The 16,392-nt window shown below is 37.0% G+C and overlaps 3 protein-coding genes across 19 annotated transcripts in view; 1 reads left to right on the top strand and 2 right to left on the bottom strand.

The window, feature by feature from the left end:
* The window catches only part of CASK (peripheral plasma membrane protein CASK), a 168,399-nt gene extending 164,818 nt beyond the window's left edge, over positions 1–3,581 (top strand). For all 15 annotated transcript variants that reach the window (XM_067357844.1, XM_067357843.1, XM_067357846.1 and 12 more), the window contains one exon: positions 380–3,581. In XM_067357844.1, the coding sequence (XP_067213945.1) occupies positions 380–559 (180 nt within the window). In that variant the 3' untranslated portion in view covers positions 560–3,581. The remainder of the gene's footprint in view (positions 1–379) is intronic.
* Positions 3,490–8,335, bottom strand: Karl (lipocalin/cytosolic fatty acid-binding protein Karl). The gene is made up of 4 exons (XM_012375281.2): positions 8,051–8,335; positions 5,390–5,618; positions 4,139–4,310; positions 3,490–3,760 (listed from the first exon to the last, which is right to left on the bottom strand). Exons 1-4 carry the CDS (start codon positions 8,207–8,209, stop codon positions 3,607–3,609), a joined length of 714 nt encoding a protein of 237 aa, XP_012230704.1. The 5' UTR covers positions 8,210–8,335; the 3' UTR covers positions 3,490–3,606.
* A 1,913-nt stretch (positions 8,336–10,248) lies between these two features.
* LOC105677090 (putative leucine-rich repeat-containing protein DDB_G0290503) lies at positions 10,249–15,280 on the bottom strand. 3 transcript variants are annotated; one of them, XM_012375462.2, is made up of 9 exons: positions 13,701–14,800; positions 12,818–13,613; positions 12,573–12,681; positions 11,817–12,509; positions 11,500–11,726; positions 11,207–11,409; positions 10,808–11,085; positions 10,586–10,744; positions 10,249–10,511 (listed from the first exon to the last, which is right to left on the bottom strand). In XM_012375462.2, exons 1-9 carry the CDS (start codon positions 14,296–14,298, stop codon positions 10,425–10,427), a joined length of 3,150 nt encoding a protein of 1,049 aa, XP_012230885.2. In that variant the 5' UTR covers positions 14,299–14,800; the 3' UTR covers positions 10,249–10,424. The 3 variants fall into 3 exon arrangements, with proteins under 3 accessions (XP_012230885.2, XP_012230886.2, XP_012230884.2); XM_012375463.2 differs by having other exon boundaries at positions 14,519–14,770; XM_012375461.2 differs by having other exon boundaries at positions 12,818–15,280.
* Positions 15,281–16,392: the final 1,112 nt, after the last annotated feature.

Here is a 16,392-nt window from a genome sequence, read left to right as displayed (position 1 = left end):
CCGATAATTTATATTTCCAGTAAAGAAAATATAGCATAATTTAAATGCATAATTTCTTCAACATAAAGTATAATTATACTACACGCTCGCTTAACATTTTTATGGAATAATTCAGAATTTACTTCGAAAAAGTTTCAACTATATTTTAATTAGAGACAATTACAAATTAGTATTATATTATATGCAGCAAATGTGTTGTATGTGAATCAACGACAGTTTTTCGTTTAACATTTTTATGGAATAATTCAGAATTTACTTCGAAAAAGTTTCAACTATATTTGAATTAGATACAATTACAAATTAGTATTATATTATATGCAGCAAATGTGTTGTATGCGAATCAACGACAATTTTTCCACAAAGTCATTCATGTTTTCAGTTCGACGGTAGTCTGGAACGATTGGCGAAGGAGTCGGACATGCTGAAGCAGGCGTACGGGCACTTCTTCGACTTGACCATCGTGAACAACGACCTCGACGAGACGATCGCCCAGCTGGAGGCCGCGATCGAGCGTGTGCACACGACACCACAGTGGGTACCAGTTTCTTGGGTCTACTGACAGCGGTCCTCGCCGATTCGTCAGATCGCTACCGCGGACTGCAACGGCTCGTCGAGGATGAAGTAGTGATCACCGGCACCGTAACGAACTCGTCGCGAAGATCTGACAGTGACGTCGACAGCCGCCAGGCCGTATCCTGGTGAAGAACGTGCCGCAGGCAGTTACGTCGGACCAATCAAACGTACTCGCCGCCGATCTCGGCTCGCCGGTGAAACAATCGACTGGAGTGCGTGATTATATGATGGCCGTGTGTTCATGAAGTTCTTTAAACACCGCTGCATAGTTGTTATTATACAGTCGCGGGACACGAGGGGGCACCAGCGACGTGTTCGGAATCGTCCTGACGTCGATGAGCATCGCCGCCGCGTCCATCACCGAGACGTCGGATCTATCAGAAATCGCACGCGTCAGCATCGGGCGTGACGAAGTCAGTGACGGCCATGGCGTCACGATGCGTCTAGAAACGGACGCTTTCTCGCGGACCACCAATTTCTCCTGCACCTGCTTCTCTTTCTCTTTCTTGTCCCTCTTTCGAAATTTCATAAAAAGATGAGACACGAGTAACATCGATCAGCTGGGACTCCTCTCGAACGAGACTGCTGCGAATGCAATGTCTTTCTCTCTATTCCACACAGCCTGTCGCATTTTTTGACACATTCCTGACGCGTATCCACACGAATTTTCTTTACGACGGTCCTCAGGGCAATCGTTTTACGACGCGAACCGTGGCATAACGGTAGCGCGACAACACAAGTACCAACAAATATTCTGCGAAATGCGAAGAAAAGAAACAGAAACGAAAAACAATGGCCGTTCATGCTTCACGCGGACGTCAACCGAGCGACTGTACCTTCGTACTCCTACCTGCGGAATCTATCAGTCGACTTCCCGTAAACTGTAATTGCCTCCTATCGTACTTTATCGTAACTATTTAAACGAAAAGAAGCTAGAGATCGCGCGGCACGGCAGTGCCCATAAATATATACATATATGTAGCGAAAGACGAGGGTCCCATCGCAATAATCGAAACCCGTCTAACCGTTCAATCAGAAAGAAAAAAAAAAAAAAAAGAACATGAACTGGTGTGCTGCCGGCCGTCCGTCATTTAACTGTAACTTTAAGCAGTAGAGAACTTCGCCGGTTTCGTCTAGTACTTCTACTAATATCTAACGAGTGTTCATCTCTTGTCGCGGGAATCTACGCCGCGACGAATCTGCGCGTATGCGCGAGCGCTTCTTTCCTCCGGCCGCCTTTTGTATTCTTCTTGGTCGCCTTTTGTTTTCTCTTCTCTATCTCTCTCTCTCTCTCTCTCTCTCTCTCTCTTTCTCTATTTCTCCCGCTTTGATCATCGTGACATCGAGCTTCTCTCACCTTTCTACTTTCGACAATCGAGACCGCCGTCGGAGCGGGATTGCTCGCTCGCTCGCTCGCTCGCTCGCTTGACCGTGCACTCGCCCATCCCATTGCCATTCGTCGTTATTGTTGTTCGTAAAGTATATTTCCAGTCATAGCTCAAATACTCACCGATTTACACAATCGGTATCTCGCAAAAACCCGAAACCGAACCATACGTCTCGGACGAATGCACGGACGGCGGATATCGATTTAACAGCGAGAATTTTACGCTCAGTCGAAAAGCACTTGTATGCGATTATTAAGTTGGTACACATATGCACACATACGTTGATACACACACACACATACACACACGTACATACATAATACGGGCACACGTCAAAACTACAATATCATTCGGTTTGCATTACACCTTCGTACAAAAAGCGCATAATCGAATGAGGAAGTAACAAAATACGGTTTACTATAGGATATTTATAAAACGTAAATTTCAAATAAATAGATAGTCTATCAGCTATATGAAATAATAATGAAGACAGTCTTGTGCAGAAAGACACACACACATACACATGCGCGTCTACATACGTACACCACGCGCCCATACACCTATTCATCTATATACACATACCCAATACGCACGCACATAGAAACGTACGCGCGCGTATGCGCGCGAGTGCAGGTTTACAAGAAACAGATTTAACGATTAGGTAATTAATTTACAAGTGATTAAAAAAATTAAATGTATGACTAATTAATACTAAAGAATTATTAGAAGACTAATAGGTGATTTGAATATGCATATGCGTAGAACGAAGGAGTGGATGCGTGTATACTTGTTGCGGGTGTAGTGCGATAGTTTAATGAAGACAACGTTGTAATTGGCGCTCATCGCGGATCTGTTCCGGCTTTTAACGATCTTGTCTTTCTCGGTCGCCGTAATGATCTCGAAGTATATACGCGTACATAAGCGAATCTCTGCGTGCGTTTCGATACCCCCGGTGCGTTCTTCCTATTCTGTGTAGTCTGAGCGACCGCGATACATTCTTATTCGTGACAAGCGCTCGATTATTATATATTTCAGAAACGCATGCAAACGAAGGGGGGAAGTCACGACGCCGTCGAAATGTCGAAATGTACGCGCGAGAACCGGCGACTTTAATACCGGACAGAGCCGATTTTCGCGGAGATATGAGAATTCGTTGAATAATGAGAATGCTCCCGCAAGAAAATAGGAGTTGCCCGTCGGTGTGATAGCGTTCGTATGAGTAAAACATTGTGAAAACGTGAAAAGAGTGAGTCACAAGTGATTTTGTAATATTTCTTATAAGTTGTAGCTGCCATATACATATATATAAATATATATTATATATACATACATTCAGTAATTAAGTAATTAGGTGCGTTGAGTGATAATCTGATGACGACTGTTACGCTAATGATTATGATGATGCCGATACTGATGATGGTGATCGTGGTGACCATGCGTGCTGCTTGCACGTGTGTGTTAGTTAATTTGGATGAGTTGTGCTTAAAATGTTGAGAGAGACGACGGGTCTAAAGAAAACAATAACAAGTTCATTACAATTATGTAATTATAAATAAGAGGACGAGACGAAGAGTATTATAACACGTTGTTAATTGAATTAATAAAATTAGCCCAAAGTAACGGGAGTGTTTGATTTAAATGAAATTCATTGGCGTCTGTGTTTGCGTTTCAACGGATGCCTTCGGACAGCGTTGCTTCTTTTGGTCGATTCCAACACCGGAATTAGCATATCTTCGTTATTCGTTTTATTGCATTGCTTTTGATCCATAGGAAACATGTATTCCAAGTCGATGTCGTACCTATATGTTAAAAAAAAGTGTTTTTCATATCATTTTTTTATAATTTTATAAAACGATACAAGAAAATATACACTTTAGTTTAATTTAAGCGAATTGTTTTAACGTTTATTAAAATAAATTTTTAATGAAAAGTATTGATCTGTAAGGAAAATAATAAACCTGATTTCTTTAACGGATGCTTTCCTTGAGCGCCTTTAATGAAATAAAAGACGTATAGACATTTTAAATTATATTGATAGAGAGACAAAGTTTCATATTTTGCATCAATCGTGTAACATTTTACATTTTACGGATATTTTTCGAAAAGGTATTTTAACGAGCAAAGTTCTGAAGAAACAATTCTACTGTAACTGCAATAATATCAAAAGAACAATGTACCTAGGCAGCTTCTCGCGAAGATAAGAAATGACGTTTGCCCCTAGGCTCGCTTCGCGACTCATGATGAAGCTTGATAAATATCGTGGGCTTTCGCTCTTTTCAGCACAATGCATTAGTAAGGCCCATGACTTATAATCTGAATCTAACACATATGTATTGTACACTCCTTCATCTGGAAAATATTAAATTCACGATACATAATTGCGTATATCAGTTTTTCGTTCAAAATACAATCTCTATAAAAAATTAAAATTTATTTCTATGTACCCAATTCATTGTAACAATGATTTATAAGAAAACACATTTCAAAGATAATAAATTTTGAAAGAAGCTTACATTTCATGTTATATACGACAAATTTATTGAGAAATTAAATATAAAATTTAATTAATTAAGAACTAAAGTACATTTTAAATTGATATTAACTCTTTGCATTCCACTGCCGTTGTTACGGCGACATTTATAATATAAATCATCGGAGTGCAAAGGATTTCAGGTGAAAGCTTATTAAAACTATAAGATGTCGGAGCGCAACAAAATTTCTTTATTATCAAAGAAATAATCGAACAAAGTATAAAACGTTTCAGTACAATTTTGAACTCTTCTAAATGTCTAGCACGCTTGTAAGAGGTGAATGGTCCACGTGGACTTGACACACAGCAGTCACTTTTTGGCGCGCCAGCGGCATAATGTAATTGACACCCAAAAGATTAGCGAAGATAACACACGTATTTAGGCTTCTTTGCATGATTAACCATTGGAATCCGAATTTTCGGCGTAAAGTCCGATAACACGTTACGTCTCGGTGCGCTGGCAAGTGACTGCGCGAGGTTCCAATCGTGCTAGACTGAGCCAGCTTATGACACTATGCGGAAACATTTCCGATCCGAATTGATTCTTTTTTCCTACATGCCTTATTATGAACATTCTTGCTTGTATTTGATACGATTAGAAAGTTTCTAACACCTCGCTAGCAAGCGTGTTAGACTGATTGTGAGGAGAGTCCGAAATTGTACCGAAAAACGTTTCGCTACTTTGTATTCGTTTGATAATAAAAAAAATTTTTGCGCTCCGACACCCGCGTTGTAATTTCTATAGCTTTTCTTCTGTTGATACTTTTTTATTCTTACAGAACCATTCATCGCTCTAATTTGAGTTAAATTAATTAACAGAAAAAAATATATTTTTCTTCACAATGTAAAAAAATCGAAGCACGCAAGTAGATTAATTACGAGGTAAGTAATTATTTACATGGAAACTCGGCGTGCACCCAATGAGCAGGTAAATCCGATGATGGGATTTTCCAGGTGATGTTACCAACGAGCAGCTCGTTAATGGGATCATCGGTAAAGCTGTAAGTGAAATTCATGGTAACTTCGGCGCTTTCGGGCGAAACTGAAAGTTCGGCTCTCATGCATCGGTAGGCGAGAGCTTCCTCTGAGCTCGCGTAGTACTGTACTATGTACCACGATCCGAGAAACTGCAAAAAGCGTATGATGTCTGTTACGTATGAATGCGTACAGGTGCAAAGTCATGCGTGAAATGAACGTAACAATTTAGACGACGTGCTGATTTTCTTCGTGCGCTAATATATGCTAATAAATGCGCGCGTTACACAGGTCAAATAGTCGCACTCGATGATAAACGGCATTAGAAACGCATCCAAGAAGTTTTTCCCAGATAGCGATTGTTGTGCGTAAATGCGCGAATTCTGTTATTTTTTTCTTATTATTTTTCTTTAACACTACATAAACTTTTTTTTTCTATTTTTGCTTTTACGTTATGTTGCTCGAAGTGTCATTCGCACGTTACACACGAAAACGATATTCGTAAAATATAAATGCGTACGACAAATTATTCAAATAAAGAAAATGTTAAATACTTCGAAGTTTTGTGTTATCACAAGATATATATTGCTACGGTTCAATGCTTATCTTTATGTAGCAGACGCTTCGATCGAAAAAGATCTTAAAACATCTTGTAAAACATCTTAAAATGATTATATACAAATATCTCTTTTACATTCTGTATCAAGATTAAAAACACTCTATGATGATGCAAGATTAGTAAAATTATCCTAATTTTCAAAAATTTATTGGAGCGTTAAAGTACATCTGCGATATAAGCCACTTTATCTCAAAGTGCGTATCATCATTTATGGCGAAAGAAAAACAACGGAAATAGTCGTGTGTAGCATGTCCGAAATAGTCTTCCTTTAAATACATATTGAGATCTAAAAATAAATCCGCCGAACGTTGCTCCGAAAAGAAAGTCTGCACAAGGAGAACACTATTAAATTGCAATATTTCATGTTCACGTATCGCAAATAAAATTGCGATTAGTAATACGCATATATTTATTTCATAATATTTATTAGATAATTGCGTATAAATATTCCTAAATGTCAGATACCACATTTTGTTTTAATTCTTCATGATCATATATATATGTATATCTGGAACACATAGATGTTAATTTCCGCTAATGAACAAAAACGTTACGATCAAAAACGTTAGAGCAAAAATAGAAAAAAAAGTTTATGTAGTGTTAAAGGAAAATAATAAGAAAAAAAACTGCCGTGTTATATATTTTTGCATTTCTCTATTATTCAACTAATCATAACTTATTAAATCAGAGCAGATTGTTTAAGTCAAAGTATGTAGTATTTAATTATATAGTAAAAAAACTCATTCTCTCATGAGAATAGACACGGAAATTAAATGCAAACTTGAATATTCTCGCAAATTTTTATTATACAGAATTAATTATCAACTTTATTTTAATTATCCATTTGTGTTTGTCAAAAAGTGTGCGAATGGTTACACCCTGTCTTTTGTATGTGACAAATGTTTATCTAATTATATTGATTAATTTTATATATTTAATATATATCTAATTCTATCGGCATACAATATTATGCATGAAATTAATATTCGCGGTCCATTGATAGAAATGCCAGCGTCAAACAGCATTCATCATTTTCTGGTTCATGCCAAATCTATCGTTAATTGCACGGTAAACGATAATTTCTATTGCTATTGCATAAAATCGGCATATTACATCTAACAAATAGTTGCGGATTGGCTCTGTACTATTAATATTCAACCGACATATTCGGCGACGGTAAATGCCCGTTGATTATTCGTTTTCGAAGTCACATCAGTGTCAGATAATATATATATATCAGCGTACTCTATACTATTTCGTAGTAATATCACGCATTGAATGAAGCGCATCAGACAACCTTCTCACTATGTAAATAACACGATCAAATTATGTGACAGAATTATGCCTAAATTGGTGACCATTGGCGAGAAATTATTGTGAATTTTGTAGTAGTATCAAGTAAGAGTTAATTTTTATTCATAGAATTAAATACTTAATTATCAAACATTTGTAATTGTTAAAAACTAATTTATAAGTTAATCGAAATATAATACTCCCTACAAATTTAGAAATTATTCCTTAAAAACTTTTTCAAGAAGCTAATTCTTTGTCAGACTGTTTTCTCATCAAACAAAGATTAGATATAAAATTTTATATGAAATTTTCTACATGAAATAAATCTGTTTTCTATCTGTTTTAAATAGAAAGAAAAGAAGTGTAGGAAATATAAACAGTTCAGATTACAAAAGCGCAACGTTGAACACACATGAAAACGATCTATATAATTAGTAATTGAAATCCGTGCTCTCTTCGGAAACATGAGCAAGTTCAAATTATTGATATTCCTGTTTCCTATCATTGTAAACATACGAGATAGTCTTCGCGCGTATTAACATGTAAACGTAAACATTGTTCGAGTTGTCGGGACGTTATTGTAAAGGAATCGCATGAAAATGCAATGTGAAAATCTTTACTTTACGTTTCCGCGCTGTAACGATCTCGCATAGGTCACAAAAGACTTCGTACCTCGGATATGTCAAAGTTGCGTATGCCCTTCACTTTCGGGCATTTCGTATTATCCTCCCGTCTCTTCCAAACGCCGCCGGTGTCGCTTACAAGAAGGCCGACGAGCACCGCTATTGTCAACCAGCAGAATCCCGAACATCGTCTCGTTCCGGGATGCATTTTCACCGTGCATTCAGATTCCGCTCACGATAGACGCATGAGCTGGCCGAGCTAGATCGCGCACGGTGTATCTCCTTGACTCTCGAGGCTTTGCTCGGCGACTAAAGGCCACGTACATACATACGAACGCGCGAAGAACGGACGCGCGAATCATGACTACTATACGAACGAAGAGGGGGTGGCCACTATCACGTTCCTCCCTTTGCATTCTTGCTGCTCTTTCATTTTCAATCGGCAACTTGTTCCGCGCGTAGAATCCTCATAACTGGCACCGGTTCGAAGGAGTCGTAGGCGTGATCGTCGTTTACAGCTGAAAAGGCACGCTCACTTTGCCGGAGTTGCTCGTTCTGTCGAGATTATCCTGTTACCTTCGTTCCTATGTTTTTCAGCTTCAGAGGACCGGCAAAGGATGCGACCTGCAAAAATTTCGCGACCCTTTTACGGTCGAATTACGATTGCATAGTTTACGATCGTGTCGTTTCTCGTAAAACGCTGGCCTGCGTTTGTGTCGAGATGATAGCTGGCGAGAGATGACTTTACGGCTGTAATATGAGCATAAAAACTGACGCAATTTTGCATGAACGGGGCTGATTTTTCGGTCATCGACACCGGCCGCGCGAATTGTACTGTTCAGTTGATATACGAATTTATCGTTTAAAGAAAATATTTCAATATACAATAGTTACATAGAGAAATTTTGTAAATAAATTTTTATTTGATTTTTATATGAATCAAAGAGAAAGCAATTTAGTATTGTTAAACTTTATTTATTTAATTTAAAACATTGAATGTTATTTTATATTTCTCTCTCCGTGTATCTCCAATAAAGAATATTAATATCTTTATTTGTCAGTAAACAATAGTACATTTAATAATTTAAATGCATCAAGCGTGACAATGCAAGCTAATGTATCGCGCGAATGTACACGTTATGATTATGGAGTTTGTCAAGGCTTTTAGGAAACAATAATGTAAATGATGCATGCGGGCGATGTTTTTACCATAAGTTTTCAAAATGTGCAGCGCCGCATTCTCTTGTGTCTGTCACATATTTGTACATCGCACATGAATCGATTGTTATTCACGATGTTACATTCGATTCAGTAACAGTGTATCTCTCCGAATCATCAGCATGCAACAACCTGCGCGAAGCAAACGTGTTTAACATATACATAATATCGATACGGCAAATCTAGACGTGCGTATGATGAACTCTAATTAGCTGTCATCACAAAGGCTGTTTATAGTGAAACTTAAACCATAAATTTGCATTATTAATTACACAAATAATGTTCTTTATATTTTTCATATATTACGTTTCAATTTATTTAAAACATTATTATTTAAAGAGTCGGTATTTCTTTTCTTTTTTATGTAAATAAATTGTTCTTTTTCTTAGACAGTTCAAAACTTTTCATTTGAGTCATTTATATTGCGACAAAAAAAGAATAATTTAATTTATGATGACAAATGTTGACAATTATTTAGGTCATCCGAGTTTTAGAATTAAGTTGTTTCTACGAGTAATATTGCGGTTTATCGTTAAGATGAGTTGTTCGACTAAAATAACTTTATCGATATTTTGACCGCAAGCTGTTGAACTACGTAATCTGTTTATTGGGTAATTATAACTTGTACAACATTCATATGTGTATGTGAAAAAATACTTTTACACCCGAGAATGTAAAATTGTTCATCATTTCAGAGCCGTAACGAACGCACGTTAAATTTCCGCTACGAGATAAACTCTTCTTGTTATCAATCCGTTAGTTTATTATTTTATCTGACATCCTTTTCCTCTCGCGCCCGATGCGCTGGACAACGTGAATATCAAAACTCACGATAGAAACATTTCAAAACGAGAAGGTTGGTGTATTAATTATATCATGTAAAAATTGAATAGTTCAATTATGAGAATATACTCTATTAGATCAAAATTACACAATGCCTAATTCGAATCCACAAAAGGACATTGAGCGTATTATTATGTGTTTAAAGGTAGGAAAGATATAAGGTTTCAAAATTGCAATCGATCGAAATAATACTATGTAAAAAAATGTTTTATTAAATTTTCTTCTTGCTAAAAAATAGATATTTGCACATTTGTTACGTATAAAACTTCGCATTACTGCTAATTAAGTACACTGTATCGAACGGAATTGACGTGATCGAGTTCATCCACGCCATCAGTATCGTCGTTCTCATCAACTATATGTCATTTCCAAGGAGGCTTGTTTCTCTGCTGATCTATCTTGCTAATCGTTTTTTGCGGAAGGGATTCGCCAATGTCGCGCATCGAAGTCTAATAATAAAATTACATTATCAATATAGAGTCCGCACTTGATTATAAAATCTGAAATATTACGGCGAACAAACCTCGGATGCTGGATGCCACAAGACGCTATCCTCGCTCGTTATACTTAATTCCTTTTTCAAATAATGTTTCCGCGGTACTTCTCTGCATTCCAATGGCGGACTTGAAATGCTATGTCTGGGCTTTGCATCCTCTTCCTTTGCCAGTTGCATTTCTGTAATCTGTAAGAAATTTATTTGCGTTTGTCTACTAGTAAACAATTCTCGCCTAAATGCTAATCTTACCATTTTCATGAATTTCCGAAGCTCGTCCTTCGATCCTTTTTTACTGGTTACCGGTGTATTTTCAATGGATTTCACTGCGATCGTACTCTCGTTTTGTTCTTCAAACGGTTGTACGTCGATCAGGTTTTGCATCTCTAACGAATGAGTCGCGTATCTTGGTTCCTGAGAAAGTTTAGTGTAACAATTTGGCAATGATTCAGACTTTTTGGGACCATTAGAATCAAAATATTTCTCTGCGTGAATTCTTTGAAGCGGAGATAAGTTATCCGTGTTACCACCTGTAATCGTATTTTGTAATCTATGCGCTAAACACTTATATTACGATTTTAAAAATAAATAATGGTATTAAAATAATCAGACGTTGTATGTATATAAAGTTAAATACATTTTGCAACTTACCCGAAATAATGTGCAAAGCTTGCTGCCATTGTTTCTGCATAACGGAGTGCAGTTGTTCCGCGAGTTGAGTTTTTGTTGCTCGCTGAGAATTTAAGTGTGTTTCTAACATGGCCGATCTTTGTAAAGCTTGAGCTAATTGCAATTCGTACAGTCGTTTCTCTTCTTTATGTTTTTCCTCCAACAAATTGATCTCCAAACGATGCCTGAAAAAAAACCCAACATATTTATTTAGCTTGAAAAATTATTGTGCATTTTATTGCAGAATTGCACAAATAAGAAAACTGTGAACGAACTTATCAATAACGTCCTTTATCTTCCGAGCAGCGCATTCAGCTATAACTTGCTGTCTTGTTTTCAATTCTTCTAAAAATTCTGATTCGGCATTATCAAGTTGCGTTTGAAATTCTTGTAATTTTGCTTTCACCACTTCATCAACCTGTTTTTGGTAAACTTCTTGTAATTCTGCTCTAATTTTTTCCTTTTCTTCGACGATAGATTTGGTTTCGTCCTTAGCTAATTTCTGAAAAAAAAAATTGATTATAAATTACATTAATATAAATAAATTTGAGAAATAATTAAAACTAATTCAATATATCATGCAATGTATTACCTCTGCCTTCTTGGCATCGTCAATCGATGCGAGCAATGATAAGTTCTTTTGTTCTAAAATAGAATTTCTGTTCATTTCCTCTTTGAGCTTAAGCTGCAAATTTTCTTTTTCTTGTCTGAGCACTATCAACTCAGCTTCGCAAGTATCTAATGCTTTATGAATGAGATTCATCTCATTTCGCACCTCACCTCCTCGCAAACGTTCTTTATTCAATTCCAATTGAACAGTTTTTAATGTCTCCTCGTTCTGTTGATTCTTTTCTAAGAGCCTGTTGAACTCTGTTTTTACTTGTTCATATCTATTTTCCGCTTCTTGTACCAATGACTTGCAACTCTCTAATTCATCCGCATGCTCCTTTAACAAATTGACTTTTTCTTTGATCGTAGTGTCACTCTTCTCCTTATATCCAGCTGCCAAGTCTAAGGCCTTCGATAGCTCCCCTTCGAGCCGTTTGATTTGACTTTGGAATTCTGAGATTTCCGACTGATGTTTCGCCGCGACATTTTCCAGATTAGTTTGCAAATTTTTGTGTTCAACTTCTAACATTTCGACTTGTTGCTTTAATTTAGACCAAGCTGTGTGAAATTGAGATATCATAACATTTTTCTCGTTGTCGACTCTAACCGCTACGGCCACTTTTTCTTGTTGTTCCAGCAATCGTTTCTGAAGCTCTTGGATCAGATTCTCACAATGCTAAAAATGCGAAGAAACGTAATGACTCACGCTACATACATATACAATCTATTTTTACTATACCTCTCTGCGAAATTTCTCCTCTTCTAACTTGATTCTAAGCGTTTCTTCTTGCGATCTAGCTGGATTAATGTCCCAAAAATCTGAGAGTGATAAAAATCGCTGACAAGTCCTGCAAATAAATTTCGTAACATATTTATAAAATCGTATTTAAACATTTGCGCAAAAATTTTTTCGTAATAAAAATATTTCGTTTTTTACGCGAAAAAGAGAATGCGTAGAAATGTTATATATGTAAAATAAAATACCTTAAATGAAGATCTGTATTTGTTCCAACATGTACAGTGCTTTTGGCAAATTCAGATCTTTCTCTATCGTCGTGTATATTTCCATTGTGCTGTGGCGTTTTACAAGGATTTAACAGAGAAAATCTTGTTGAAAGAGTTACCGGCACCGCGTTCGTACCGGAAAATTTCATTGATTCACTGTTGTGTGACGTAAGACCGGCACTCATAGTGGAAGATTTTAACTTAGCATGTACGCTACTTGTACTTGCTTCACTCGTAGATAGAATGTTTTGATCTGCCATTGTTTCTTTCGGTTTAGCATTCTCGATTGTATCGGATGATACGTTAAATAAATCTAAATTATTTGTGCTATTTATACTTTCCGTTGTATATCCATTTGATTTGGAAACAGGCTGCTGAACGCTTTGTCCCCATGTTTTGAATTCAGAAATCATTCTGTCAGTCTCATTTAAGTGGAATGAATCACTGTGTGACAATGATATATCTGGGAATGCGTTTGATTTCTTTTGAGAAAATCCTGGCAAAGAATCAGTGAGCTGAGCTTCTTTATCGCTCGACAGAAAATCTAACTTTTGAAGCTTCCAACTTTCTGTTCCAAGCTTGAGCTGTGCATCTTTTTCTTGATTTGTGCTGTCAACAGTTTGACTTACTGAATGAATTGGTTCATTACGATATTGATATCCGCTATTTATTCTTTTCGATAGTTTCAATTCTGTGGCTTCCATTTCTTGGAGCAGCTCGTCAACCTCCGACAGCTCCATATCTTGCACTATTCTAGGACGAGTATGCTGCTGACCTGTCGATGCATTAGATAAGTTCGATACAGATAGTGCTGAATGCCAGGAATCAGTGGGTTTATAACACAAGTTATTCGTATTCATACGATCATTCGGACGGAGAGACAAGTGGGATTCCCTCTTTGTGGACATAGCAGTGGCATGCGAGAGCCCAGTACCGCAAGAAGCAGGAGGCACCATGGAGGAATCAGAGCACGACATTAGAGTATCATGCTTGGTCCGAGTGAGAGCATTAGTATTAGTCGAATTAGAGATAGTGGCTGTCGGAAGGTAGCATCCCGGTCTCATCTCATTTCTTGGGGAATTAGAACAAGAGTATCGACTGGGAGTGGAAGGAAGAGATAGAGATTTATGAACTTTTACAGGGGTATTTTGCAAGCTAGCACCCTGACTTACGGAGAACCTGGTTCTAGGCAAAGTTTGTCGGCAATAAGACGCACTGCTGCAGATCGGCTGGGAATTGTCCAACAAATTGTTCAGACTGGAGACGTCCAGACTGTTATCCTTAGACTCAATAGCGGAGATACGAGACTCCAATGACTGCATGTGCCCCACCAGCTCCGAAATAACACCGGTCCTCGCGCAATCCGTTCTCACCGAGTTGGTGTCTGAATCGGAAGAGGGAACGTGGAATATATCGGGCGGGATCAGGAGGAGAACGTCCGTGTCATCGGACTCACTCATTATCCATCTAAGCAGTTCCCTGCCACCGTTTAGCGAGTTTTCAAGCGATTAGTCAATATTTGCTCGCGAAGCGTCCGCAAAGCATCCTGTGATTATTTTTATTTTTTTTTATTTACAACGCGGAAGGATAATCCGCGAGTGCGCGCACCGGTTAGGTTAAGCAAGACTTAGCTTCTCGCCACGTGTATTTACGGAGATTACGTGTATTACTGCGGCGTACAGCGTGTAACGTTCGTCCAAGAAGCACTCATAAGCGGCGATTAATCATTTTTGTCGGTAACAAGCCGCGTTGCGAAGATACTGCTCCGAAAATTTTGTAAACAATCTTGGATGACGTTTGCGCGCCACAAAGAGAAACATTACACCCTCACTGGTTCGTTGAACTCCGATATTTGACGGTAATGCTTGCTCCTGCAGATGGCGCTTTATACAAATGAATAAAGAAGTCGGAGTACGAAGTGGAACGTTCGTAAGTTAGGAAAGGAAGCCGAACCGGGAGGGAAAGTAGTGAATCGGATTGGCTATCCCACTTTGACCACTTCGTTTCGAGGTATCGAATGTATCTGCTGATGGCAGATGTATGGGACTGTGTGGGGCTAACTTAAGTTTTCCCCTTACGTTTCTCGGTTCATTCTTCGTTCAGATGTTTCCTAAGTTCATGCTCTACTTTAATTTAAAGCTATTCAAATTCAAAAGGTAAATATGAAAAAAGAAAATCCGATATAAACATTATTAATTTATTTTTTATTACATGATCAAAAGTGAGGCATTAATAGGATCAGTAATTAGACTATTATTAATTTTATATCATTAATTTTCGTCCTCGTTGTTGATTTGTTAAAAATATTGATACTGAAAACTCATATTTAACAAACAAAGTTATATATATAAACGACACTTCTTGCTTGCCACACAGATATATGTTATTTTTTATTTGTCAATAGGTTTTTTTCTAACTGTAGAGTTTTGAAATGTACGATCTATACACTAATATATCTAGTCGAGACGCGTAAAGTATCATGCCGATATATTGGCATGATTGTTAGGAAGTTAAATTAAACAGTAAAAAATTTTTAGAACATTTGTACTGTAAAAATAGAAATAATTGTAATATAGTATTTTTTACAAAAAACAAAATATTTTAAAAATAGAATTTAAAGATTAGAAATTTAATTTTATATGGAATAAATCTTTACCAATTTCTCGTCAAACATAAGACACGACAATGGAAAAGCATCTAATTTATGAAGGAGTAGACCACACAAGCGCGCGTCACATACATTTTTCCGGACTTCCTGAAAACGTCTTAAATAAGATATAGTTTATAAATAAAGGAGAAAGACCAATGATGTTCTTTAACGTATCGCTTTATTAAGTTCTCGTAATGCAAATGCACTTCTTCTCGGTCGACTACAATATTTACTTCATTTTCGCATAATATTATACACTTGCTTAAGGTACACCGTGAAACGTCTTGTGTCGCATGCACTCTCGTATCGTGTTGCGAAGTATACGCGTGGCGAAAGAGAGAGAGAGAGAGAGAGAGAGAGAGAGAGAGAGAGAGAGAGAGAGAGAGAGAGAGACGCAGAAGCTGTTTATATATGATATTATGAATATCACATTAGGCTATACCGCATATCTATAACAGCGTCATTCTTCGACCGTGAAATGTGATGGATGCACTAAAAAGTAGACGATCATTTATTCGACGTATCTCAATAATCGAAAAACCTCCTGCTTATACATCAATGTTCTGAATTTATAATCAACTCTTAAAAATTAATATTTTATCGAGTGTAATTGCTGCGTTAATTAAAGAAATATTTCATTTGCATATTTATCACTGATAAATTTTATTACAAAATGTACGAAACGGCAATATTACATGTAAAATTGATTCATATCACAAAGCTTATGTCGACCAGATAATACAATGATTAATAATTCATTTTTCTCTCTTCATTTTTATCTGATATAGATTCGTAAATATGTTTTTCCCAAGTGAACGTGTAAATAAATTTAATAATATTTTTAATTAGAAGTTAAAATAAAAATTTTGCATCGTATAAGTCATTTTTGTCCACATATAAAATA

Source organism: Linepithema humile, chromosome 6 (genome assembly GCF_040581485.1).
Source record: "Linepithema humile isolate Giens D197 chromosome 6, Lhum_UNIL_v1.0, whole genome shotgun sequence".
In the NCBI taxonomy this organism is placed as follows: domain Eukaryota; kingdom Metazoa; phylum Arthropoda; class Insecta; order Hymenoptera; family Formicidae; genus Linepithema; species Linepithema humile.
Note: the sequence above shows the minus strand (reverse complement) of the source record. Positions and strands in the feature narration are given on the sequence as shown.

Coding starts and splice junctions, on each gene's coding strand:
- Karl (XM_012375281.2), bottom strand. CDS start 8,209: ATGCATCCCGGAACGAGACGATGTTCGGGATTCTGCTGGTTGACAATA. Junction 5,619..8,050: donor GCAACTTTGACATATCCGAG/GTACGAAGTCTT, acceptor CGCTTTTTGCAG/TTTCTCGGATCGTGGTACAT. Junction 4,311..5,389: donor GGTGCACGCCGAGTTTCCAT/GTAAATAATTAC, acceptor AATATTTTCCAG/ATGAAGGAGTGTACAATACA.
- LOC105677090 (XM_012375461.2), bottom strand. CDS start 14,298: ATGAGTGAGTCCGATGACACGGACGTTCTCCTCCTGATCCCGCCCGAT. Junction 11,086..11,206: donor AGCTTTGCACATTATTTCGG/GTAAGTTGCAAA, acceptor ATACGATTACAG/GTGGTAACACGGATAACTTA. Junction 10,512..10,585: donor TGTGGCATCCAGCATCCGAG/GTTTGTTCGCCG, acceptor TTTTATTATTAG/ACTTCGATGCGCGACATTGG.